The 26,626-nt window shown below is 46.5% G+C and overlaps 3 protein-coding genes across 6 annotated transcripts; all 3 read left to right on the forward strand.

Annotated features, from left to right (window-relative positions):
• Positions 1–214: 214 nt before the first annotated feature.
• Positions 215–21,245, forward strand: LOC133143136 (protein tweety homolog 2-like). 4 transcript variants are annotated; one of them, XM_061264913.1, is made up of 21 exons: positions 9,444–9,491; positions 10,190–11,462; positions 12,100–12,180; positions 16,147–16,257; positions 16,323–16,410; positions 16,508–16,644; positions 17,041–17,166; positions 17,243–17,437; positions 17,514–17,660; positions 17,748–17,870; positions 18,046–18,202; positions 18,275–18,449; positions 18,512–18,710; positions 18,789–19,059; positions 19,123–19,247; positions 19,319–19,467; positions 19,539–19,644; positions 19,716–19,839; positions 19,909–20,291; positions 20,363–20,528; positions 20,588–21,245. In XM_061264913.1, the coding sequence occupies exons 2-21, from the start codon at positions 11,424–11,426 to the stop codon at positions 20,722–20,724; spliced, it is 3,039 nt and encodes a 1,012-aa protein (XP_061120897.1). In that variant the 5' UTR covers positions 9,444–9,491; positions 10,190–11,423; the 3' UTR covers positions 20,725–21,245. The 4 variants fall into 4 exon arrangements, with proteins under 4 accessions (XP_061120900.1, XP_061120898.1, XP_061120899.1 ...); XM_061264916.1 differs by lacking the exons at positions 12,100–12,180; positions 16,147–16,257; positions 16,323–16,410; ... (14 more) ...; positions 20,363–20,528; positions 20,588–21,245 and adding exons at positions 215–613; positions 4,293–4,474; positions 5,561–5,672; ... (7 more) ...; positions 8,993–9,178; positions 9,241–9,319 and having other exon boundaries at positions 9,445–9,491; positions 10,190–10,945; XM_061264914.1 differs by lacking the exons at positions 9,444–9,491; positions 12,100–12,180; positions 16,147–16,257; ... (15 more) ...; positions 20,363–20,528; positions 20,588–21,245 and adding exons at positions 215–613; positions 4,293–4,474; positions 5,561–5,672; ... (7 more) ...; positions 8,993–9,178; positions 9,241–9,319 and having other exon boundaries at positions 10,190–10,945.
• A 449-nt stretch (positions 21,246–21,694) lies between these two features.
• Positions 21,695–23,945, forward strand: si:ch73-127m5.2 (uncharacterized protein LOC561202 homolog). The gene is made up of 5 exons (XM_061265070.1): positions 21,695–21,817; positions 22,310–22,801; positions 22,867–23,067; positions 23,156–23,285; positions 23,357–23,945. Exons 2-5 carry the CDS (start codon positions 22,420–22,422, stop codon positions 23,787–23,789), a joined length of 1,146 nt encoding a protein of 381 aa, XP_061121054.1. The 5' UTR covers positions 21,695–21,817; positions 22,310–22,419; the 3' UTR covers positions 23,790–23,945.
• Positions 23,946–24,020: 75 nt separating this feature from the next.
• On the forward strand, positions 24,021–26,401 carry si:dkey-21e13.3 (uncharacterized protein LOC100150043 homolog). Its single transcript, XM_061265072.1, has 5 exons — positions 24,021–24,330; positions 24,450–24,557; positions 24,666–24,788; positions 24,930–25,055; positions 25,139–26,401. Exons 1-5 carry the CDS (start codon positions 24,237–24,239, stop codon positions 25,594–25,596), a joined length of 909 nt encoding a protein of 302 aa, XP_061121056.1. The 5' UTR covers positions 24,021–24,236; the 3' UTR covers positions 25,597–26,401.
• The last annotated feature ends 225 nt before the right edge of the window (positions 26,402–26,626 follow it).

Here is a 26,626-nt window from a genome sequence, read left to right on the forward strand (position 1 = left end):
AATTGACTGTCATGTCCTCTTTTGTCCGCCGGAGGGCACCAAAGAAGCAAGCCATACTGCCTTTTTTGAACGGTGACAATTTTCGTAGTTGGCCGCTAGACGGCAGCAAAGTAACACATTTCTTACAATTTACCCAAATGAAGCACCTCGTCTGTAGTCTGTGAAACTCCCCTATCGCGTCACGTGTTTCGCCTCAAAGCGTGTTACAATGCGCGCTCCTGCTGGTTGGTGGACGCGCATCGTGGATCCAAACACGAGATACAAAAGCTCATCGCTGCTCGTTATTTCCGAACAAGTGTGGGATTCAGCCGAATCAGAACATTCTCCTGTGTGTTTTGGACTCCCGTGGAGGAGAAGTGCGTGTCTTCACCACCACCACGCACAAAGCATGTTTACATCCCCGCCTTTGTCTCACCCGAGACAAGACTGACAAGGCGCTTTGAACTTTTTGGCGTGCTGCTTTATTATATTGCATCGCTCAGGGATGTCTTCTGCACGCGTGGATTACATCGCGCCGTGGTGGACTTACTGGCTGCACAATTTCCCGCACGTCAACCTGAGGTTGCAGCCCGTGGACAACAGCTTCAAGCCCGACGATCAGAACTACCAGCAGGTCAGTGCCGGGGTACCAGTAGAATATCCACACACCGGACACTACATTAGGTACACCTGTGCACGTACTAACGCTATTTTTTCCCCAGTTCAAAATATAATCATGTGATTTCCAACTTGCCATAAATTTAACATGTTCAATGCCTGAATGTAAACTACTGGTTTGAAATATGATCGTTACTCTCTGTAAAGAATCATATTTTGAGGGTATAAACATGAACAAAAACTCACCAAACTCTAATTTGAAACCTTATCCCAATAAACACAAAACAAGCTGGTGTCCCTAATATTGTGTCTCGACTGGTATAATGCACATTGTATTGTATAATAGACAAGGCAGTGCGCCATGTGACGTTATTGTTTTTTGTTTTACTTAATAAGAGCCCTCAATTCAATTTAAGAGCAGAGGATCACATGACTGCAGGGTTGCCTACCCATTGGTGCTAAAGTTGCTGGTCTACAAAAAGAAGTGTTAGGTGGACAGGTTGGAAGTCATTTGACTTCCCATTCAGTCAAGTTCCCAAAAATATTTTATTTACTTTTTTATTAATGCAGCTTAGCTCACAGCTAACGAGCAAGGCATGATCCCACTACTACAGTGATCCCTCGCTCCTTTGCGTTTCGTTTATCGCGGCTTCACTACATCGCAAATTGTTTTTGCCCGAATTAAGTCCATAAAATGTTGTGGTTTCTGATGTGATTTTAATTTGTTTTGGCAAGCAACACTTTGAAGTCACAATTGAATACACTTTTTAAATTCTTGATGCCTTGTGATTCCGGTTGGAAGGCCCTCGAGGAATAGGAACTAGGAATAAAATTGAAAATGACATTTAATTGTAAACTTTATTTGAAGGCCAACCACGAGCCTTAGCATCTTTGTCTGTGGTGGCTACGAGGAGCAAAACAACACACAGCCCTTCGACCTCCTGAGGCAAAAACGTCCACTCCATTGATGGGGGCTGGGTTGTATCTTTGCCTGTTCTTTTGTTATCGAATCCCCCCCCCCCCCCCCCCCCAAGGTCACAGTGTGTGGGTCGCGGGAGATTTGTCAACGTTCCTAGAAAGAATCTCCTTCCAAAAAATCTAAATTGTTAACAAATTGTGAGTGGCGCATTGAAGCTAACATTTCCTTCCTTTCCACTTCCTTCCTCCCCCTACTCGAGCACGCTTGCTCCACCGGGACTTAATGGCATCCCGGCCGAGCGCACTGTGCCGGAAAAAAAAGACCCTCGTACCGTCCCTCCTCCCCCGAGGCATCGAGCGGAGCGTCGCAGAGGATGACGAGAGCTGCGACTGATGATTGGAGGAAGGGCAGGGCCAGTTTTCCTTGTAATGATGGCAGTTAGAGTGCATTTGTAGGGGGAGCTTTACATCTCTTGATGATGTCATACTGCACGTTAAGAGACAAACTTACAAATGACTAAAATGTGAGCAGATTTTACCATCTAGCACTTTACTGATGGCTACTACTGCCGAGGAAAGCAATGTTTTTCCTGCCATAGTATCGGTGGCTGGTATCAGGGGTCTCCACGAGTACCCGATATTGCATGACATTTTTAGGACAGCCAGCTCCCCACTTTTATAATTAGGTGAAATTGAATTTCTGGACTTTCCCGTGACTAAAAAAAATAGCAGAGGGGAATTCCGCAGCCGTGCTTTTTCTATGACCCGCTCGCCACCCGTTTAGCTCCTGTCATAAAGAGGGAATGTCACTGTCCATACTTGCTGCTCTTCTCGTCACAGATTTAGCACTGGTCTTATTCCACTTGCAGGCGACTAGCAGATGGCGTGCTTATGTATTGATGATCGATTTCACTAGCTAGCTGATTAAAGGTGTGATACTAAAATACGTATGGTGTTGTGAAAGTTAACGGAAGGTCAGAATGCTTGCGAAGTAAGTGCTGCATGCAGGATGGCGTCTGGTCCGTGTAGGTCTCTGCACTCTGCTTGCACATCCTTTCCTGCTACATAATTTACAAGCCATTACAAGCTGGAGAAAAGAACCGTTGCTAACATCAACGACTTGGGAATTGTCCTGCGAAAATAGTTTTTTTTTTTTCTTATTCTCCCGAACAACAACAAAGAGGATGTCAACTATTCTTTTGACAGCTGAGATCAGCTCCAAAAAGAGTTCCATCCCTTCCATCCCATCACATTCCGTTCTTTCTCCGCATCCCCTTGGCTGCGGGGAATCACAAGACGGCCATTGAAGCGGGCCCGTCACATGCTGCTCCATTTAAATAGACATTTCTGGTTCCCCTTTTCACTCGGCGAGCTGCGCGTTACCATGGCGATGCACTCAGTGTTTAACCCAAAGTTCTCCTTCCACACTAAATGCTTTTTTTTAACCATCTTACATTCTCGTTGGGCTGCCCTCGTGTTTGTTTTATGGGTCTATGTGACCCGTTGCATGTTTGCGTTGGGCAAAGAGAAGCGGCGGTTAGACAGGCTAAAGTCCAGATGTCAAGGCGAGAGACTCATTTTAAAACTAAAAATAAAATTGAGATTTGATTATTTCCATTGAGGTGCGTGCTGTCATATTTGTTTAACGGGTCAATGTGACCCTCTGCGTTGTTATGCAAATTGCAAATGCATTTTAATACATATATATTTATATATTCTCCGCCTCACAGTTAGGAGGGTGCGGGTTCGATTCCACCTTCCCTGTGTGGAGTTTGCATGTTCTCCCCGTGCCCGTGTGAGTTTTCTCCGGGGACTCCGATTTCCTCCCACATCCCAAAAACATGCTGGTTAGGCCGATGGAGGACTCTAAGTTGTTCGTCTCTGTGCGCCTTGCGGATAGACTGGCAACCAGTTCAGGGTTTCCCCCGATGACTGCTGGGATAGCCTCCAGCACGCCCATGACCCCCGTGGGGACAAGAAATCGGATGCATGGATATTTATATATTCGGCACAAGGTTTTTATGGGTCAATTAGACCCACAATATAACACAAAGGGCGTTTAATTCCCTCTCATTTGCAAGACTGATTTATGTTGAAAGTCGACGGGGTCGACACCATAGCCGTGAAATGAGACAGATGGAGCAGAAACGAGCTTCCGCGGTTCCATCTTCTGCTCTCAAATCTCCTTGTCTTTTCTTTCTCACTTTCGGGCCGGCGTAATCCAGCGGATTCTCGCAATTTGGGGGTTTTAATCCCGCTCGGCTCGTATACAGGATGCATGACACTCACCACGGGAACATATGGCTCGGCAAGCAAATAATGTTAGACGCACGAGAAAGGAAATGGAAGAAGGGCGGGGTGGGGGGGGGTGCTCAACCCATCTGCTCGCATTGGACGATCTATTTTCGTCCCGTCTTTCACAGAAGGTGGGACGAAGAGGAAGAGGAGGGTGTGGACGGGGGGATTTGTAGGAAGAGCAGAGCTGCTGAAGAGCAGCGACTGCTCGCCAGCTGGAGGCGAAGATGCTGGCAGGGAAGATGAGAGCCCCCCCGAGTAAGCACTTGGCCTTGTTTCTGGGAGCCCCCTCAGATGTGGAGATGATCACGGCTGGCTGTCTTCCTCACTGATCATTACTGTGACTCACACAAAGAAATCCCGATGGATCTTTTACTGCCGCTGTATTCTTCCAACAAAGTCAAAAAAAAAAAAACCCACCCTTGATGACTTAATTAAAAAAACTGAATGATGAACCAGGTTGGGTTTTTGGTCTCGTTCAGTCTCTGCTGTTTCTTGGCTGCGTGGCGGCGACGGCGCTGGGCGTCAACCTGCTGTGTTTGGCCGTCTACCTGAGCTGCCTGTGCTGCCGCCGCAAGGATGACGACGGCGGCGACGAGGATACCAAGAAGCCGACATCGTGCTGCGTCACCTGGTCGGCCGTTGCCGCGGGCCTCCTCACTTGGTACTTGATTCTACATCCTACTCTGCAAATACTTTCTTTCCGCGCTTCTCTCTGGCCCCTCTGGGTCATCGCAATAAACAGCCCGCGTCTCCTCGGTCTGATTAAAACTGCGTTGAAACATACTGGACGCTTCATTAGGTACACCTCCGCAATCAACAATGGCAGCTGTGAGCTCACACCGGAGAATGAAAATCTGTTTTGTTTTCACACAAAAGATGAGCGGCTCCATCGCACCGCTCGTTCTTTCTCGCTCTCTCTCTTTTGTCCAAAGTAGCTAATTGAAAGTTGTGCGGCGGAGGCCCGGCTTGAAATCATGTGACGGTCATGTTGTTTGGTTCGTGCTTGGCGTTCTCAATTTCGTCGTTTACCGCCGCCCTTCTCCGTTTCTCTGTGACCTTTAAAGATGTAAAAGCAGTTTTTAAAAAATGAACGGTAATAAAAAATGCTAGCAAAATCTCTATCTTTAAAAGCAATTTTAGTATTGACACATGAAGTCGATGCACAATTTGTCTTCACGGGCCACGTAGAATGACGCGGGGGGCCGTAGCTGGCCCCCGGGCCTTGTGTTTGACACATATGTTTTAAAGAGGCTCTTTATTTTGTGTCCAACTTGTAAATAAAACCAGGACAGCGCAGTAGCAGTTACGCGACTCGTCAGTTGGGCTGCCAGTTTGGGTCAAAACTTAAATATTTCATAAAGCCTCCCGAGTCGATTCGTGTTAGCCTGTACCGGGTTTTTCCCGAAACTCTTTCTCTGCATTGTCATCCCTCGGCGTGACAGTTGTGCACTGTCTGTGATGTTCTTTCTCTTTGGCTTAGACTCCGGCTAGGAAAGCACACACGAGGCAAAAAAAGTGGCGGATTAAAAAAAAATCTTGAATAATGGCTTTTGCCTGGAGTTAAGCCTGAGCATTTTTAGGAGGTGCATAAAAGCAGATGAACAAAAGGGGAAGCAATTCTTTATGACTTTCATTCTCGACTCCAAAAATATTCGCAAGTGCAAAAGTATTTGTACATAGGTACAAATATAGTCATAATTAAAGGCAATAACAGAACTAAAACCAGATCATTGTGTTTCTCTCGCAGCGTGGCCGTGGGCGTGGGTTTCTACGGCAACAGCGAAACCAACGACGGCATCTACCAGCTGACGTACTCGCTGTACAACGCCAACAACACGCTGGGCGGCGTGGACAACTTGGTAGGTGCAGCGTAGCGCTCAAGTGTTAGCGGTAGCTATTTTTCTCTAAATGAGAACTTGAAAGAACCAAAACCCACCGACCCCCCCTTTTCCTTTTTTTTCATCAATGGAGCAAAAGCACAAAACAGCTTGTGTGAACTTCACCCGCCGCATAATTGGATGTGACGTTCTTTATTTGGGAATCCCATGCTCGGTGCTTCCCTGAAGGGACGGCATCGCACGCACGCGGTCCATAGACTGTTAAGAAGTTCTTCCCGAGCGAGACAAAGAGCCCAGTGTGCCGCGGTTCCCCCCAGGAAACAAGAGGGGGACCGAGGCCGGACTTCTTTGTAGACCTGCTATGAAGGAGGCAAGACCTTGATTGGCCACAGTCTAGAAGATATGCTGATGATGTGTTGATGAAGTAAAAGTGGGAGGGGAGCATCCTTGGAAAATTAGAAAAAAAATCAGCCCAGTTTCATCGATTGACTTGACGTTTCGACTTTCTTTATCTTCTTTGTTTGTTTACGGCTTCTAGAGATAAAAATCACTCGCCCTAAATTGCTTTGCGCCCGGACCCGACACGCTGACAATTATTCAGATGAAATCCACTGGGAAACTTGGATCCATCTGCGAGAATAGGGTTGTTGCTCTCCCTGTTTGTCAAACACCTTTGTAATGATTTGCAATCGGACCGGCAACTATGACTGATTTGTGTGCTTCGTTTCTTTTCGGGGCGGCGGAGCTATTATGGACCAGGCCAGTATAAATATAAATATAAATACAAAAGAATTATATTTATATTTACGTTTAAGCATGTGCTTCACACTTTCACCACAAGAGGGCGACAACGCAATTCAAAACATCAGCCCACGATTATGTTTGCCCCCCAGCATGGCTCTTAATCAAGTGAGCGCTGAGAAGAACGACCATTTGTGTTCATTTATATTTACATATATATTTTTTATAATTACACGATGAGAATAGCAAGAAATACCTCACACAACAATACGAGCGGCCTTTCCATTAGGCGCTCTGAAGGGGAGCGTTAAGTGGCCTTTTTAATTATCGCGTCTTGCCGTTTCCTCGTAAACAAGCGCTCCCTCCGAGCAAAGTCAGGCGTAATAATTAAAGTCCGGAAAGCGCTTGGGTCGAGTAAATTTGGTAATTTGCCGTCCTCCTTGAAAGGGTCATTGGCCGCCGGCACACACCGGTAAACATCATATCAATCTAACCGCTGCTACATGTGTTTGGTGAAGCAGCATGTGGCTCCAGGCGTGGACCATCCATCTTATCGTGGTTTTTTTTTTTACGTCGTGAGCTGCAGGTGAGCACCACCATGAGCAACATGAAGAGCGGGCTACAACAGCACCTGGCCCGGCTGGACGAGATCTTCGCCACGCGCGGCGACTACGTGCAGACGCTGCAGTTCATGCAGCAGATGGCCGACAACGTCATCAAGCAGCTGGTGGGCCTGCCGGATTGGACCCAGGCCGACATGGACCTGGCGTCCGTGGCCAAACTGTCAGCCAGCGTTGAGTACTACAGGTGGCTGGCCTACCTGCTGCTCCTCATCCTTGACCTCATCATCTGCCTGCTAGCTTGTCTGGGACTCGCCAAGCAGTCTCGCTGGCTGCTCACCACGTGAGTCCAACACTAGCCTAGAACTCGGATGGGCGAGTACCAGTATTGGGTACTTCTAAAAACCGCCGATACTACTTTTGTTGTTTATAGTCTCCATCACTGTAGACAGAGGCAGCTAGCTTACACTCTTCACTTAGCCTCTAGTTAGCAGCGTGCGTAGCCGAGTCGCCGATGCGCAGCGCTCGCTTCCTTTGGGGAGAGAGTTCACAAGGGCGTGAAATCCACCAGAACGTCCGTCCGTCCGTCCATCCAGCCACGCATCCCCCTGTCGCCCTCAATCGCTCAGCTACGCACGGCCTACTAACCACAACGCAAACCGGCGCCACCCCACGTTTATCTCCAAGCCCCTTCGTCAAGGGATGACCTCGATGGACTTGGGCTTCCTGTTTTAATGGCTCTTTCACTTACAATGAGCTCATCGTTTGTCCTTGACGTGCAGAGAACAGCTATATATGTGTTTGAATGTCCCATCAGGATGATGCTGTCCGGGGTGCTGACGTTGATACTCAGCTGGGCCTCGCTCGGAGCCGAATTGGCCGCCGCCGTGGTGAGTTTGCCCCGCATGCCATCTGTTTAAATTTTATTTTTTATTTTTTTTAAAAAATGCAAACGGTTTGACTGCTACTGTTAACTGGTGCCTGCGGGCAAATGCGGGATCCACGCGTAACCACGGAAACGAGGCGCAAGGTCTCGTCAGTTGTAGCGTGCACGTTTGGCGCAGCCGGCCACGTCGCCATGGGAGCGTGCTTATCTAGTCGACGCGCTAATTATCGCTTTGCATTCTAGGCATGTCGCATCGTAAGTAAATGTCAATCTGAATACATTTTTGAAAACATGCAAAGTTGAATAGAGAAGTCAGGCTTTCAGTTTTGAGCGCATTTGACATTATTTTTAGGGCACCAGCGACTTTTGCGTGGCGCCCGACAAGTTCATCATGAGTCAAATCAAAGGCGTCGTCGGCACAGGTACGGATAAAAATAACGGCGAGACACAACCTCAACTCGATAATGCTGACTCGTCATTTTGTTGCAGAAATCGTTCATTACTACATTTACTGCAACCAGACGCTGACCAACCCTTACCAGCAGGTACGCATCATCATCGTTCATATATGATTATTATTTTTAAACAAATACTCTGTCTCGTTTGCAGCCTCTGACACTTTTCCAGAGATCTCTGACCACCATGCAGATCCAGATCCAGGGTTTACTGCAGTTTGCCGTGCCGCTCTTCCCCACAGCGGAGGTAACACACACACACAGAGGAACACACACGCGTGCACATTTGGCATCAGCAGTGATGTTTTCCACCGCAGAGAGACCTCGTGGGCATCCAGCGTGTTCTCAACTCGTCCGAGGCCAGCCTGCACCAGCTGACAGCGTTGTTGGACTGCAGGGGGCTCAACAAGGTGCAACCATGCGAAAAACAAGGAGAGAGGGTAGCGCGGCAAACGTAACGGCACGATGTGTTTGCAGGACTACCTAGACGCCATGGTGGGCGTGTGTTATGATGGCGTGGAGGGCGTGCTCTACCTCGGCCTCTTCTCCGTGCTGACGGCTTGTGCCTTCACCATCATGCTCTGCGCCATCCCCAGAGCGTGGAGACAGATTGCAAATAGGTCAGCGTGATGTCCAAAGGTCAACGAGGTCAACATAGCAATAACGGCTGTAGAAATAATCCGCCCCCGTCGCCCTCAGCGAGCAGGACTACGACGACATGGACGAGGAGGACCCCTTCAACCCGCGGCGTAACCGAATGGGCTCGCAGAACCGGAACCACACCACCGTGCACAGCTTCTGCAGCTATAGCAGCAGCATGGGCAGCCAGAACAGCCTGCAGCCCCCTGCCCCCCCGCTGTCCGGAACCCCCATGGGCGACTACATGTGAGCACGTCCAAAGCGTTGATGATGTTGATGTTCTTTGACTCGGTGTTTTCCCCCCTCAGGAACCAAACGGCTCTGTTCGGTGGGAATCCTCGCTTTGAGAACGTTCCTCTGATTGGACGAGGCTCGCCGCCACCCTCGGTAAGTCGGGTTGCAGATGGAGCGGAGGGGAAGTAACGTGGTTAAAATTTCATGGCAAGGTGAACATCGTTTAGCGCCAAACTATCCTGGGAGACGACCGCAATGTTTTTTTTTTACTCAAACAGATATAGCAACATCGGTTCCGTTTTCGTATCCAGTCACGAAAAAAAAAGTAAACATTCTTTTAATCTATCTCTTCGCAATCTGCTCTCTCTTCGCCATGCATTTTGCTTTGCGTCTCCAAACGATGCTTCTTTGTGCTTGTTGCTTTTTGGCTAACAGCTTCTTTTGCTTCTTTTTTTTTTTTTTTTTTTTTCTGCTTGTTCGTCCGTCATTTCTCTTCTTCTTCATTTTTTTCAATCAACTTTTGAAGATATACTCTCAGCCATGTAGAGTCAGAGTAAGTCTTGTTTACATTCTACTCTTTCATCCCTTTCCCAATACCTTCCTTCTCCCGCCCCCCCCCCTTGCATGGCCACCAGGGGTCGCTGTACTATGCATGACGATCACACTTATTGCTATTTTGTTATTATATGAATAATATAATTTCTAGAATGATTAATTTAAGTGGTTTGTCTATGCATTATGATTGATCGTGGCTTGACCTTCTATCGTGAGGCGCACTACATGCTTTGCAATACAAATGTCGCCGCCTGGTGGACGAATATACGAACGTGAAGCGCAAATTGGAATTATTATCAAATAATTGTGTTTATTTGTATTATCTTCAGCAGGTTCATCAAAGACAAGCTTATTTTTTAAGCTTTCACGACTAATAATAATATGTTTTAATTTTTTTTTAAAGTTCAGTTTGTACTTATATATTATAGCAAGTATAGCCACTCATGATGTCATTTTGTGTCCTGGTAGTATTCCCCCAGCATGAGGGCCACCTATCTGTCCATGACCGAGGAGCAACGTCGGCATTTTGGCAACGACTTCCAAATGTGAAGTTGTAGACTTTTTCTTCAGGGAAGTGCCACCTTTGTGTTGTGAGCATGAAACTAAGGTGGGAACACAATTCATGGACGTTGAAACGTGAGGAAAGACACAAATGTGCACATTTTTGTCACCCCCACCCCCCCCCCAAAAAAATAAAAGGCCAATCATGAACGGAAGAGCTCCACATTTTTAATAACAAGCAAGGTGCATAAAAAAAAAGTCACATTTTGACATGCTTTTTCTTCTCAGTTGTTAGAATATGTGTCTTTTAATTCTCTACACTCATCATGTGTGCAACCTGCCGGACGCGACGTGTAGACGCTTGTAAATGATTTGTACAACTTATTTTTTTAATGATTATCCTTGTGCCATTTTTAAATATCATTTGATTTGTTTTTACTACTCACTGAAGGGCCATTAATGTCTATTTTTTCTTTGCATATCAACTAACTGCCCTTTTGTATGACATCAGAAGCTGTTGTGCTGCTGCTTCTAACCACCACGTTCAGGTAAACGGCTTCTTGTAAGCTTTGGCTAATAAGAATTAACATGAGTAATAATAATAATTAATGCAGTTTTGTTTCAGCATGTCACACTGTGTTCAGGCACGATGCCTAATTCTGTGTGGGGCCAAAAAGATTTTGAGTCCATTTGTGTGTTAAATAAATATGTTTTTAGATACTGTGTGTGTGTGCGCGCGTGTGTGTGTGTGCATGTACTCAAATGTCAGTTTGCCTTCTCAAAATTCTTAATAATTAAAGGCATAATAAACCCGCAAAAATGCTGCAATATGTCTGCCACTAGGTGTCACTGTTGCTTATAATGTCCATGTCTCCAATGGCGACGTGCGCCTTCACCGAGACGCGCTCACGTGCATGCGCACGCACAGTCAGTAGTCAACACCAGTCAAGCAAAAGCAGGCAGGAGGCGAAGGTGAGCTCAACACCTGATGCCGGGTCAACCAGCGGAGAGTCCATTGGCCGATCATTGGTTGCAGCAGAGGGGCCAGCGCGGGACGGACGCAAAGGAAGAAAGCTGAGTTCAAGCCAAAAGGAGGTCCGGGTGGGGCGCTGCAGGTGGAGGAGGAGGAGGGGGGTTGCATGGTGGTCGGGAATCGGGAGTGATGCACTCGAAGCTGGGCTGTGAGTGACGCGAAGTGAGCATGAAGGACACCGGAGAGTCGAAGGAGCACCAACTCACGGTGAGTGCCCAACTTCATTAAGTTGATTTGTTTTGCCCTAAATCACAAGTATTACCAACTATTGTAAGATGATTTTTAAGCATTTTATAACAAATGAATTATAAACAATACAATTAAATTGAGAAAAATGATTAGGGAAATAATAACTAAAAATGAAACATCTGATCTGGACCTTCTGTTCATTTTAAGAAATTAATATGACGCAAAAATGTGATCAGTCTTGAGCTAATCAGAATACAACCGAATGTATTCATTTCATAATTTTGTCACATAGTGTACAAGATTTTATATACTTTCCTACATAGCCTTACAAAAATACAACAATAAAAATACTGCACTTTGCTTAAATACCAAAAATGCCTGTTGTCCCGGCACTTAAAAACGCACCCAAAAACCACAACGCAAATAATTTGGAGCATGATTAATGGTAGGCGCAGCGGGCCGTGGCACCGCTGTGAATTATTGAAGCGCTTGTGTTAGCCGTAACTGAGCCTCTCTTGTCCCAACACACTTTCTACTGACCACAAGTGGAATGACGCCACATACGTATACAAACACACCGTGAATAAATAAATAGCCGTTTAATTCTAACTAACGTCAATCTAGCTCACATTATTGATTATTTGTGTGTGTTTAGGTGGCCTTGAGGATTCGGCCGCTCAGCGATGGCGAGCAGGAGGAGACTGCCACCATCGTGGCGCACAAGCTCGATGAACAGGTGAGAGCATTGAGTTTTGATCGATTGTGTGTGTGTGTGGAGGTCAGGAGGGTTTCTGCATGACGAAGGAGGAGTGGAGGTCATCTTACGTCAGGGCGCAAGGATAAGATGTCAGCCAAGACCTCAAATGTCACATTTGGTGACAAGTGAAAAATCATGTCTTTAAAGTCTTTAAAGCAAAATGGCCGACTTCCTGTGACTTTTTGGTTATGGCTTTTTCAGACTTTTTTGTGGGTCAATTTATAAAAAAAACAATGCAGTTCCTGAGTTGTCTCTTTCTAGAACTCAGGCGATGTCACAATTGGTGCCGAGTGAAAAATCATGAGTCTTTAAAGCAAAATGGCCGACTTCCTGTGACTTTTTGGTTATAGCTTTTTAAGACTTTTTTTGTGGGTCGACTTGTAAAAAAAAAAGAAAAATGCAGTTCCTGAGTTTTCTGCTACACTGTCATCACACAAGACCGGGATGCTGCTGAAGCTGGCGTGTTGTGAATTTCACACTATCCCCTGGTGGCCCTCGTTCAGGGTGCGAGCGTGATGACTGCAGATGATGTGGCGGCAGTGCTAATAAGCATCGTGACTGGCACGAGTAGCGTAATGGCGCTGGCCGGGCATGGCAACAGTTGACATGGTGATATCATCATCAGGGGCGTTTCCATACCACCTAGGGGCTTTCGGCAAAAAAACAAATTTGCTAGAAGCGGGCCGATTGGTAAGATTCCTAAACTGATGTAAATCAGCTGTCCCTCGGCGCCCCCTTCAGTTTAGGCCCTGAAGCTTTTGTGGAGTCTTGGATAACATCATCATCTTGTGGCCTGGAGAGCACTTCCAAAAAGGGATAATCTCACCTCCTTCCAGGATCAGGCCTGTTTGCTTGTCTACATCCTGGATTGTAATTCAATTAGAGTCAGGCCCCCGGACAACATAAGCACCATGACATCATCATCTGTACCATCAACAAAAACAACGACACGGGGGGATAAGAGAGCCCCCCCCCCGTTGGTGCTGACTCGGCTCTCGTGTGCATATTCGCTTACGCCCTCATTAAAACCGCAAGATTTGCTTCTACAAGAAGAGGCTACTTATGATAGTAAGTGGTGCGGATTAGGGGAATCCGTCGGTGGGCTTGGTATGAATGTAGAGGGGAGGGTCACAACAACAACATTCGAGATCTATTGTGAAATGACTAAAATTGCAACGTTCAGTCGTGAAGCTCTTCTTCGTCTCTGGTGGGATTATACTGCCACCAAGTGGCCGATGTGTGCCCACAAGAAGGAGGAGCACAACGTGTAGTGAATTGATGCCAAAAAAAGGCAATGGCGCGGGAAGTTTACCCATCGTTTACGATCACGAGGCGGCTCAAGGTTGTGGACTTCGGACTAAATAAAACCCGACACCTCAGGTTTGTTTACAAAGTCCACGATGACCATATGGCGTGCAGGTAGCGCTCAGACAGATTAGGGTGGGGTGTGTGAAGGGGGGTGGGGGTCGCCACTAGATCTTGCCGTCTTGGCAGAGAGCACAACAATGAGATGAGCTGATTGGAACGTCTTGCGGCTCAGGTTAATTAAGCTTCCTTGCCAGCTGCTCTCACCAAATCGACGCTGGCTGAGCAACAGTTGAGCTCGTGAAGATGTAGTAGTCGCAAGGATTTATGAATGCGGTCCTACAAAATGTATTTGCGGTGTTGAAACGTGCACAATTGTATGTTTGCGATGACAAACCACATGCTGCTTCACCAAAGACGAGATGAACTGATCACATATGTGTTTGTAATGTTTTGGAAAGCTTGTCAAACTGGTCTTCAGGCTTTGACACAGGCACGGTGGGGGGAGGCTTTATGGCCCGGGCCTTGTCGCCATGGAGACGGCCAGACAAGGTCAGGGCCATTGTTTGTGGGGGGGTTTCTTCTCCCTGTCTCTCTGCATGCCTCCTCACGTGAGAAAAATAGGGAGATGATGGTATTATTATTTCTTATTGTTATTTTTTATTTGCATCATTTTTGCATTTTTTATCAATTATTTTTATTTATGTTACTTGTTATTGTTATTTATTACACTTTTTTTTATTTACCCCCTCTCCCAATACTGCTGATTTGATCTTTCATTCTATTTCTTGTATTCTCATATTTTTTTTAAATAACAAGAAAGAGGAAGATGATGATGCTGTTATTATTTATTAGTTATTTTATATTTGCGTCATTTTTGCATTTATTATCAATTATTTTTAGTTATGTTACTTGTTTTTGTTATTCATTACATTTATATATTTTTGTATAGTTTTTTATTTACCCCCTCTCCCAATACTGCTCATTTGATCTTTTATTCTATTTCTTGTATGATCATATTCTTTTTTAAAATAACAAAATTTGCTTGGAATGGAACAGCCATTATGGCTGATGATCCGTCATTATCTTTTCAAAGTGCGAAGTTCATCTTGGTGGATAATGGACACTCTCAACAACTTGACTCTTGGTGACCTAGTTAAAAAAATTCCCATTAATGGTGAGAAAAGAAAACTTGTTCTGGCTTTTTTTCATTTTTTTATTAAATGAGATGATGTGGTTGCACAAGTGTGCACACCCTCTCATGACAGAATGGATTGAAAACCTCGCCCGCAAGTTTCAAGAGTATTTGATATGGTTCAACCAGCGAGAGTGGGAGGGTGAACGAGGGGGGAGCCGAGTGGGACCCTGAAGGGGGCTCAGGAGTGTAGTGGCACTCTCATCAAACACAAACTTCGGCCCTCATCGTGACGGATGAGGAGCATGGCAATTATCACGATGAGTTCTTGCTCTTTTATGAAAAAAATTCACAATGTCACCTTGGTCTCGTCGTGATCCATGAGCCGTGCGTAGTGTGTGCCAAGGCAGACAGACTTCTTGTATAACAGCGGCCAGACGACACTTCACCTGTAAGAAGATCCAGGCTGGCATTGGCGGGGGCACACCGAGGGCAGCTGGCAGATAAGCGCTAACTTTCCGACGCTTTGGTTGCATTTCGGAAAAAGGTCGAATGTCGTGCTTTCTCCCTTTTGTTTTTGCAAATAAGCGCGGATTATCTTTATAAATAAAAAAAAAGCTTCTCCTAATCATCTTATGGGTATCGCTGGAGTTCTAACACGATTGTCTTGAAATTCCATTTTTACCTTTCACAGAAAACACGCCGTCTCCACGGTGACAAATGGACGTGGCGTCCAGATGGATACGCGTGCGCAGAACCATACAAAAGCGCTTGTCTTAATCTTGCCGGCACACGCTGGAAAAAGCCGACGACCCCGTGACCTCGGAGGCCTGTGTCATAAAGAGGACACACAAATGAGAGCAATCAATTTGATGACGTCCAGTGATTTTGTGCGTGCGTGAAAGAGCGTTATATTGATTGTTGACGTAAGGGTTCTTACCAAATAGCTGGTGTTAGGTGGGCGGAGCCTCTGCAGCTTCTGTAACTCAATAAACGGCAGATGGGAGGAGACGTGTTATCACCCCGACACCCCACTCGTCCACACAAGGAGCCTGGGAGTTAAATTTGGAAGCATTGCATCATCACTCCTCTTGGTGTGTGCGTGTGTGTGTGTGTGTGTGTGTGTGTGTGTGTGTGTGTGTGTGCGTGTGTGTGCGTGACCAAAACAACCGCGTTACGTCCTCTTGTAAAGCAAAACGGTCTATAGGAGCCATGCCTGAAGTCAGCCATTTTGTTTAAAATCATTTTGGGATCTATTGCAAGTAAACCCACACAAAAAAAAAAAGAATAGGTCCAAAATATGTTTTTTTTAATTGTTATTATATTAATATATATGAATATAAGTATCATATATTGTTTTATTAATACATTTATTAAAATTTGTTTTAGCCACCCATTTCATTTCTCAAGTCAGCCATTTTGTTTAGAAGCATTTTGTTGTCCGTTGCGAGTCAAGTTTAAAAATGTGCGGCTCGTTTTATTTCTCCATTTACTCCTCAAATTAGATGGTAATCCTGATGGACCCCATGGAGGATCCCGATGATGTCCTGCGGGCCAACCGTTCCAGGGAAAAGACATACGTTTTCGATGTTGCTTTTGATTACTCGACCAGTCAAGTGAGTCCAAAAAATAACCAAAAAGAAAAGTTTTTGCTGCATTGGAACATTTGCTCTTCGTGCAGGAGGAGGTGTACCGCGCCACCACTAAGGGTCTGATCGAGGGCCTCATTTCAGGCTACAACGCCACCGTGTTCGCCTACGGACCCACAGGTTAGTGCTACTGTGCAAGAAAGAGGATGGATTCTTGGATAGAAAAATATGATTTCATCCAGTACCATCCAAAACTTTTTTTGCGGGTGTTGTCCAGGTTGCGGGAAAACGTACACAATGCTGGGTACCGACAAGGAGCCCGGCATCTACGTCCGAACCCTCAACGACCTCTTCCGGGCCATTGAGGAAACCAGCGACGACATGATGTACAGCGTCTCCATGTCTTATCTGGAGGTGGGATTAATGTCACTTTTAATCCACACAAATTGATAAAGCGGCACGTCCCAATACTTTTGTTAGGGTTAGGCTGTGTGTCATTTTTCCACGAACAGATGATTACTCCCATCCAGCGGAGTCTTCTCGGCATCTGACGTTTCTTTTTTTTGTGCGGCTGTCATTAGGCGCCCGTTATTGAAGCTGCCGTGCGGCAAAGTGGGTTATTAAAAAAAAAAAAATAAAACTCGGCTGGCGGATGATTCTAGATCTGCTGTTTCTAGGCAGTAAAGAGCTTGAAAGCTTTTTTACAGCCTCCACACATAAATGCAGATAATAATATGTATCTATAGTCACACCATTTTCATATAAGAGTTGGAAAAAAAAAAGAAAAATATGAACTACATATGATTGTAGATCTACAACGAGATGATAAGAGACCTGCTCAACCCATCTTCAGGCTTCCTGGACCTCAGAGAGGATTCCAAAGGCGAGATTCAGGTGGCGGGCATCACCGAAGTGTCCACCATTAACGCTCAGGAGGTCGTTCCTGTTCTTTTCAATAGCCACACTGCACAATTTGTGCAATTTCACAAGTGTGTGTGTGTTTGTGTCACAGATTATGGAGCTCCTGATGAAGGGGAATAAGCAGCGTACGCAGGAGCCCACGGCGGCCAACCAGACGTCGTCGCGCTCTCACGCCGTGCTGCAGGTGGCCGTCAAGCAGCAGAGTCGCTCCCGGGACGTTCTGCAGGAGGTCCGCTTTGCTCGACTCTTCATGATCGACCTGGCCGGCTCTGAGCGAGCAGCGCAGGTGTGTGGATGGTGTATGTGCGTGTGTTTGTTATTGTTTTTTTTCCTGCGCTGACTCACATCCGCCTGTCAATCAGACCCAGAATCGAGGTCAGAGGTTAAAAGAGGGCGCCCACATCAACCGCTCCCTCTTGGCGTTGGGCAACTGCATCAACGCGCTGAGCGACAAGAACGGCAACAAGTACGTCAACTATCGAGACAGCAAGCTGACCAGACTGCTTAAGGTATTGATTATGATGGATCAATGGTGGAGGCATCTTGGAGGGATGGGGGGTGGGCTTCTGTTGATTGATGATGTCTTTGATTGACAGGACTCGTTGGGGGGCAATAGCCGAACCGTCATGATTGCCCACATCAGTCCCGCCTCGGTAGCTTTTGAGGAGTCCCGCAACACGCTGACATATGCTGACCGAGCCAAAAGTATTCGCACGCGGGTGAGTTGACAAAATGGAAATATAGTATTTAAAATTTTAGCATTAGCGCCCTCTATTGGTCTGCTTTGAAAAACAAGTTGATTGCACTGCTGTAAATGAAATGAAATGAAATGAAATAAAATTCAATTCAATTCAATTCAATTCAATTCAAATCTTATGGTTTTGTGTGCCCCAGGTGAAGAAGAACCTGATCAATGTGTCCTACCACATTGCTCAGTACACCAACATCATCTCGGATCTTCGTTGCGAGATCGAGAGACTCAAAAAGAAGATGGCCGACCAGGCGAGCCGCCAGCTCACCTCCGAGAGGACCGACATCCGTAACGTGCAAGGTGAAGCTGCTCAATCTCCTCTTATCAGAAAACAAGTTTGGATTTAATGTTCCAGTTATCGTCGTCTCACAGCCGAGGTCCAGGCCCACGCCTGCCAGAAGAGTCGGGCAGAAATGGACCAGCTGAGGGAGCGGCTCCTGGAGGCCTTCCGCCAGCAGATGGATATCCGCAGAAACCTAATGGAGCTGGAGACCAGCAACACGGAGATCCAGATGGACACCTCTAAGCAGCTGCTCACCATTGCAGAGTAAGATTTTCCTGAACTAAAAAAAAACGCTACAGAGAATTCCTGTCATGTCTTGTCTTCAGCTGGGAGCATGAACGCAGCAGGCGACGACGGAAGTGGAGAGCGGAAAAGCGAAAGGAAAGCGTCAGCAAGGACGACAGCGAGAAGGAGTCCGACTCACCGGAGTCTCCGCCGGATGTCACTGAGACAGAGGAGGTGGCCATAGCCAAAGAGAACCTGGTGGCCCTCATGACGGAGCAGAAGAAGCTCCACAAACAAAAGGTCTTCAAAACTTGTTTTTTCTTGCATTCAAATCAATTATTTATTTATTTTGTGGCTTTTTGTTTTTTTTGTCGAAAGGCGCAACTGGAGCGCCGCTTCCTGGAGCTCCGCGACCAGGCCCGGCAACTGGAAGAACTGCTACCCCGGCGGGTGAGCTCGGACGAGCAGCGCGAGGTGCTTGGCCTCCTGTGCAAGGTCCACGAGCTGGAGATCGAGAACGCCGAGTTACAATCGCACGCTCTGCTGAAGGACAATGTGATCCGGCAGAAGAATTTCGTGGTCCGTCGCTTTGAGATGCACCGGCACCTTTGCGACGAGCTCATCCAACAGCAGCGGCAGTTCATTGACGGTTAGTACCAACCGCTATCTCGACTGGTTGAGGTCTACTGACTGACCCGCGTTGTCTCTCTAGAGCACAGTCTGCTATTGCCGCCCCACCTACAGGAGCTCTATGATATGTATGCCAGAGAACGAGATGAGAGGAAACTGGACCGTGCTGCGGCTCTTGAGAACGTCACCACGAGCCACACCGTTAAGGTACATCCAAAAACTGAAGGTCCTGACGCAAGAGTCACTATAATAATTTGAAGGATACCCCACGTCTCCAGGGGGGCTCCCTACCCAAGATCGGCCTGGCTCCTCAGGCTCGTGACACCGTTCAAGACGTGGACTCAGACCAGGATTGCGTACACCCCGACGAAAGACACGTCAAACTTCGTCGCCACACGTTGCCCCCCATTCTGCCTGAAACTGAACAGTGAGGACTTGTCGACAATGGTAACAACAAGTTATCGGGATTTTGACCTTTTTTTTCTTTTCTGGTGTCAGGGACAGCGAGAGAGTTTTCAAAAACATCGCTCACGCACGACACATGAAAATATCCGCCGTGATGACCCCTCCTCCCATACACATCAACGGGAAGGGCAACAGAGAGGTGAGTGAGAGGCGATGGGGAACAAATCTGTTGTTGTTGTTTGAACCCGACGACGCCATCTGTCCGCGCAGTTGCAGCCGCTGGTGCCGGTCAGCTCGCTGAGCTACTCTCACCTCAGCCACAGCGTTAGCAGCCAGCTGGATTCATCTCCGGAGAGCAGCGAGGCGGGTGTTGACGCCCCGCTTTCACGAAATGGTAAGTCATCTGTTGCCAGGTGAAGTTTCAAAAACAATCCCAGCAAACCTTTCTGGTTCCTTTTAAAAGAGAGGCAGCAGATCCTCAAAGGTGTCCAGAACATTTCGGTGAAGGCGGCACGGCGGCGCTGCAAAGCTCGCGAGGTGGAGGCCTTGCGCTTGCCGCCCGCCCCCTCCCCCATGGAGCGCGCCACGCAGAAGAGCAGCCTCTTTGGCGGCGACACGGCCCCCAGGGGTCTGCCGGTGCGGCGTGGCAGACAGCCCAGCCCTGAGCTCCGGCACGCCACCTCCGACGACAACCTCTCCAGCAGCACCGGCGAGGGGCCCGGCCTCCAGGCCACCTGGACACGGCACCACAAGCTCACCGGCAAAAACCAAACACCGCGAGACTCCGACTTTGAGGCGCGCCGTAAGAAGAGGCGCTCACGCTCTTTTGAGGTCACTGGACAAGCAGTGAGTGACTGCAGCACAAACATACAAATATAAATATATGACCATAAACATGATCCTTTTCTCACATTCAGGTGCCTCAATCCAAAACAAACACAGCTGCAAGATTCCGCCCCTTGGACAGCACGTCAGATGCTCACCTCCACGTCAGTGGTCAGTCACAGGTTCCCGTGCTCCGCCCCCAGTTCAGAGTCCCGCCTCTTGCCAAAGTCAGGGTACCAAATGGGAGCCAGCAAGCAGGTACGTCTACGGTGACCATGACGTTAAAAGAGTTTTTTAAGAACGTCCTTCCTGTGCAGGCCCAAATTCGGAGATCGCCGCAGTCCAGACAAATAACCTGAAGCGCATCCCCTTTCTGCGGCAACCCCAGCCGCCCCTCTACATCACCACCACCACCACCGCAATAGGGAGCCAGCAGCGACCACGCCGACACTGAGCGTTATTTTCACTAGAACAATGCGAGATGCACAAACCAGGAAGTCTGGATGGTGACAGAGAGAACGCATCATCCTGCCTACAGACACCAAAGATCATTACGTGTCCATTTTGTGTCTTGTTGTCTTCATGTGTTCAAAAAAGAAAAAGATTGCTATGTGCAAGTTTTTGCAAAGTGGGCTCTCTGGGAGAGGCGTTAATTACTATTCGATTGTGCTGCCTCAGTTATTGTGTTTTCGTTTTCATTTATTTATTCATTTTATTTTCATTCTTTAACAGTTGCCTTGCTGGTTTTATTTCATTTCCATTTTCTGTGCTTTCTTTTGTACATTTTTTAATGACTACCAAAATAAATTGGGGAGGAAAAAAACATTTAACATTCTACTTTGTTTTATTCTTCTTTATTTAGCCTTAAGTGACAAAAGAGAAAATGTGTGACATTATAAAACAAATACTGGGTGCTGCTCGCAAAATAAGGATATGATCTTCTAATAATAATAATCTATTTGGAAAAAAATCAGCTGGTGATTGTTGTTTTTTAAATATCTTCATAATAAAAAGATGTTATCTTTTCATATTCCAGGTACGTACTCCTAAAAATGTTTTTCACACACGCACACAATGGATATTCATTATGTTCACATTTTTCTATGACTGTGTAGGTAATTCTCTTTTTCAAAGAAGTTAGAAAGTTCAAAATAAAGACATTGACATTAAATCATTTTTGTGTGGTCCAAGATATAATATCTAATATCATAGAAGTGAATTACTCGCTGCCAAAATGGCATTAAAAACTCATTGGGTCATATGCATCTAAAGGTTAATTAGACATTATTTTATTATAATTATTTATATATAAAAATGTATATATAATTATTTTCTATTGTTTATATTTCTTTGAGCCAATCACAAGCCACTTTGTAAATGACTGACGTGTCATTCAGCCAATGAGCGTCCGGATTAAGCGTATCCGGGAGTGGAGCAAGTCGAGCTGATTTGCAACCCGCCGACGAGGCAGCAAAGAAGAAAGCAAAATGTCGCTTGACTCGACCAGGACCGTTCTAGGATCAGTGGGTTCTTAAGCGAGAAAGTCGGTGAGTGGAACTACCGTCACTGACTGGTAGAGCGATGGTGCACGTCCCGTTTTTCAGACGTTCACGTTCAGAACCACCAAACGCTGATCAGGAGAGATTCTGTCCGTACCATAGTACCAAACAAAACAACGCGCCGGTGGCAGCCATTTTGAAATGTTTCGAAAGTGGAAATGATAAAAAGCCAGGTTTCTGTTATTCTCCTGACATCATTCACTTTTAAAGGGATGACGTGTGGCCATGTACACACATGCATGAGAGAAAGTGTGAAATAAAGTACGTTTGAGCAGCAGTAATACGATCTTGTAACATTTGCAGGACAATTACCTGCAGAAAGTTCAGAGGGCATATCAGTTTCTGCTGTTAATACTGTTTCCCGATGATGTCATGCACAACCATGGTGGAGGTCGATGTTTTGTTTTGCAAAAGAACTTCTGTTGAATGTGTGATCACCCGGGGTTGTATAATGTTTACAATATGCACTTTACCTTCCAGGAAGCATCGCTCATACCCAAATTGACGATGAACCTCCTCCAAATATAACAACAAAGTAAACAGTTAAACTGCAAGCTACTTACTACCTGATCCACCAATTCAGTGACAAGATGGAGCAATCTACAAGGGTGGTGGGCCTGGATGCTCAGGGCAACATGCTTTTCACCATGGTGAAGCCAGTCATGGGAATATTTCAAGTGTCCTCAGACCAAATGATGACCCAGGGGGGGATGGGTCTGCAGAGTTTACCTGAAAATACGCTGGTCCTGCCTCCTCCACAAGATCAGGTCCCATTGGAGACCACCCAGGTGGAGATGCATGCCATCCAGCCTCATCTCCAGACTCAGATGCAGGTGTCTGACACATTACAGACTGAGGAAGCCATCCACAGTCAGCCACAGAACTCCAGTACCACTTCAGAGTTCTCCACACAGATGCCCTTTGCGGAGGTGTCATCACTCCTGGATCCCAACATGAAAGGATCCAAGGCTAGTAAGTGGCTCCTCAGAAAATTTTCCGATTAAAATGACCCCTTACTCACGGTCCTCTGATTTCAGGGAAACATCTCATCTCCTACGATGAGATCAAGCGCCGTCTCCAGGCTCCGGAGAAGATGTCCCTGCGCTCGTTGGCCGCCTACACGCGAGTGAGCCGAGGTCCAGCTAGCAAGAAGAAGCTGCTGGAGTCCCTGAGCGTCCTTGGCCTCACACCTAGCTCGACGACCTCTGTTTCCTCATCCTTCTCCAAACTCACAGAAGGTGAAAAGATAAGCTAGATGAAATTAGTTTGGTCCATGACGTGGAGGAAACGCGCCTTGTTTGTGACTCAATGTGTATTTGTCGTCAGGTGACACCGGAGCATTGTGCGACGACATGAAGGACTTCTCCCACGACTACATTGACTACGGCAACATGGCCAAACAGCTCGTCCCTGAAACAAACACAGTCCAACACTGGTCCAAAATCATCGAGACCAAGTAATTATTTGCAGGCGCTGATATTTTGAAACGGAATAGGAAAGTAGCAGAAGTATCTTGTCTCCATGCAGGAATCACCTGGAGGACATGCGCAAGTGTTTCAAGGACCCGGTCAACAGCGGCGCCTTCGACAGCGCGACGCACGGCCTCGGTCTGGGAATGCTGGACGTTGCCCTGGACATGATCATCACGGCAATCAAACATCAGATCCTGTCCCTCTCCGGTGCCGCCGCCGCCGCCGAGCCTCCGGAGTCTGCCGCGCCGACTCACCGCATCCGCCGGCGACAACGCCGGTGTCACAAGGCGAGCCTCGCCGTCAAGGAGCAAGGGAAGGTCATCTCAAAAAGCAAAGGACGAAGCAGAGGAAAGAAGAAGGTCCAGCAGGAAAATATAGCAGAGGTGGAGCCCTGCAAGATGGAAGGCATGCAAGGCAACGTGCTAACTTTGGTGTCTGTGGGCTATGAGACTGTTTCCACCGGTCTTGGTGGCTCCACATCGGCTTGACATGTCATCGTGTTTACATTTATCAGATTGTGCTCAGGAAGGACCAAAAAGATTCAAAGAATATCTGTAGTATTTGTATTTACTGTATGTTCAAATCCAGGTGTCTCTCTGGTTATTAAGAATTGGTAGCAAACCATAAAATATTCTTGTAATATATATTTTTTTAAATTCATTTGCATGACATGTTTCCTCTCACGTTGCCCGGAAGCGTCCAAAGCTACATGGGGAGGTTTTAGGCCTGTCGAAATACCAGCAGCCAAGCTGCTAATACCTCAACTATACACGCACGTCGTGCACAGATGGTAAAAGAGGAGCTTTGAGTGGGGCGGGGATTTGCATTAAAGCCAACAGGACTGAGCGAGCCTTCGTGGAACGCCAAACGCTTTTCAACCTTGACCAGGGCTGGAAACGTTAAGAGGGAGATTGTTGGAATAACAAAAGGCCACGATGGGACATTCCACCATGCCGCTCACATTTACATACCAGTGTGCCAACAGGGATCAACACAAAAGCGCTCGTCTACAACCCTCCACGCCAAACGGTGAGTGTGGTCCTTAATGTTTGACACAATTTGTCTCTCAGTGGGCAAATGAATAGATGGAGGACTCCAAAGAGGTCATCATTTCTCAACCAAGCCCCTTTTTTCCTCCCCTGCCACAGAGAACCTGAACAACGCATTGGGTGCCATCAGGGTGCTGGGTTTCGAGCGGATCGAAGCTGAGCTGAAGCCTCACTTGCGCACAGTGCTGGTGAACATCCAGGAGAGGAGTGAGTCTTGACACAAATGTTTGAATTTAAAAGATCCCTTCAGCCAAGTTCATTCAGCAACGTTAGCAACAATCAAAAAGATTTAACACGGTGACGTTATCGGTCCAGACAAAGGCGCCGCCGAGCAAGTTGTGATCAGCGGGATTCTTCCGGTTTTGGCGCTGTTGCTGAGGGAAAGAGGGCCCCTGGCGCTGCTAACCGCGCAACTGCTAGCTGAACTTGCCAAGGAATGTAAGTGTCTATTCACGAGACTAGCACCATAATGACCAATTTATCCAGTAAATGTATTATTTTAACAACAAACTCCGCATAGAGTGAATTGCATCCATGCTTGCGACAATAAAATATACATGACATTTTCTTTATGTCAAGCGGTGATACGGAAAGGTTTTGGAGATGCCGGTCTGGTTACGGCTCTGCTGTCTGTGCTGACCAATCCGGACCAGGATCTGCTGAGGCATGCGGTCCAGGCCATCACTCGCATGTCTTTTGACAGCTGTGAGTATGGAAAGTAAAGAGTACATTGAGAGGATAAATAAAAAAAAAATAGTCAGCAAAATTTTTATTCTGTATCTCATCAGGTAAGCATCAGAAACTGTTACTGAGCAAAGGGGCGGTACCTCGTCTGGTCGCTGTCCTCCTGCGATTCCCCGGCAACGAGGCCTTAGAGGAGGTATGCCTCCGGGCCCTGTGCAACCTCAGCGGCATGAGCATAGCAGAGGAGGCCAGTGTTGTGTGGGAGAGAAGCACACCAGCCCAGCCACAGGAATGCATCTTTCGTGGCGTGGCACCACCACACAAGTGCGGCTTCGTGACCTCGGTGACCGTGGTGCGTGTGTGTCAATGGGCGCCGGGGCAGTACGCCATCGGCGTGGAGCTGGTGCAACGTTGTTCCGCCTCCTTCTTGAACGTTCACAAAAACAAGAAGCCCACTCGATGGCTCCCTTTCTTCATCTTCGGGAGATGTTCCAAAATGGCAAACAGGAACAGTCTGAGACGGTCCAGTCTGAAGACACTAGTCTTCCACACCTTCCTCTAGATTTGAACTTTGAGGTATTTTTTTTGCTCAGATTGGGTTGATGCGGAAACAAAATGGACTTTTACAACAGTTTACAATCATGTAAAGGCAGCTTATACTAAGTAGTAGCCCACATTGTTTTTATAGGTTTCAAAAAATTAAGAATCCCTTTATTATACGAATAGTTCTTTTTTTTTTTTTAAAGTGCATGTGTCAAAGGTAGGAAATGTGGATTATTTTATTCAGAAAATCTTCATATCAGAAAAGCCTTAAGATTTATGGATGGAATGAAAGAAGAGGATTCACAGGATAGGGGGAGATGGAAACTGTGGCCGAAAGGAAAAGAAGAAGAAGAATATAACTGTACATAAACTACAATAATAATTTGAAGAACCAAATATGTAAGAACTGAGTGTCATCCTAGCTGTAGGCTCAGAGATTTTCTAAGACAAGTTTATATTTTACAAATTTGTTGTAGAATTAGAATTTATTAAGGTGCATGTCACGATTCTTAGTTAAATGTAGTTATTTTATTGCGAAAAGTCGAATCAAGACAATTTCACATGCAGTGCAATATTTAACCCGAGGAGGGCGCCAAAACAACGTTTTTTGCCCAAAAGGCATTATATCGTCTTTCCTGGTGATGCGCTAAAGTCGGATGAAAACAGTCAAATGCTGTCAAGGAAAGAGGAAGGCAGTCAACTTTGTTTGCTTTTCTGCCGTTTCCTCCTCGTCATGTCCCAGTTCGACCATTACTGCTTTTGGCTAGACTTGCAGTCAGTCAGCATCATGATGCAAGCGGACTCTTTTTTCACAAATCTATTGATGTAACAACGTATTCTTAAAGTCTTTTATTGAATAAAAAAAAAAAAAATCGAATACAATAATATGGCAAATTTGCTTCATGTGAACCCAAAGCAAAAAAAGGAAAAAACAAGGTTGCAAGTGATTCACTGTAGTCTTCAAATCAAAACATTATACATTGTCCTAACTTGTGAGGAACTGAAAGCTCAGATGTATGCCCAGGGCTCCGGGTGTCTCATAACATCGC

Source organism: Syngnathus typhle, linkage group LG18, assembly GCF_033458585.1.
Source record: "Syngnathus typhle isolate RoL2023-S1 ecotype Sweden linkage group LG18, RoL_Styp_1.0, whole genome shotgun sequence".
In the NCBI taxonomy this organism is placed as follows: Eukaryota; Metazoa; Chordata; class Actinopteri; order Syngnathiformes; family Syngnathidae; genus Syngnathus; species Syngnathus typhle.

Bases quoted from the DNA above. Each gene is read 5' to 3' on its own strand.
- si:dkey-21e13.3 (XM_061265072.1), top strand. From the start codon at position 24,237: ATGGGACATTCCACCATGCCGCTCACATTTACATACCAGTGTGCCAAC. The intron at 24,789-24,929 runs GTAAGTGTCTAT...CTTTATGTCAAG, and splicing joins AGCTGAACTTGCCAAGGAAT to CGGTGATACGGAAAGGTTTT. The intron at 25,056-25,138 runs GTGAGTATGGAA...GTATCTCATCAG, and splicing joins TCGCATGTCTTTTGACAGCT to GTAAGCATCAGAAACTGTTA.
- si:ch73-127m5.2 (XM_061265070.1), top strand. From the start codon at position 22,420: ATGGAGCAATCTACAAGGGTGGTGGGCCTGGATGCTCAGGGCAACATG. The intron at 22,802-22,866 runs GTAAGTGGCTCC...CTCTGATTTCAG, and splicing joins CATGAAAGGATCCAAGGCTA to GGAAACATCTCATCTCCTAC. The intron at 23,068-23,155 runs GTGAAAAGATAA...ATTTGTCGTCAG, and splicing joins CTTCTCCAAACTCACAGAAG to GTGACACCGGAGCATTGTGC.
- LOC133143136 (XM_061264913.1), top strand. From the start codon at position 11,424: ATGAAGGACACCGGAGAGTCGAAGGAGCACCAACTCACG. The intron at 11,463-12,099 runs GTGAGTGCCCAA...GTGTGTGTTTAG, and splicing joins CGAAGGAGCACCAACTCACG to GTGGCCTTGAGGATTCGGCC. The intron at 19,060-19,122 runs GTTAGTACCAAC...TTGTCTCTCTAG, and splicing joins GCAGCGGCAGTTCATTGACG to AGCACAGTCTGCTATTGCCG.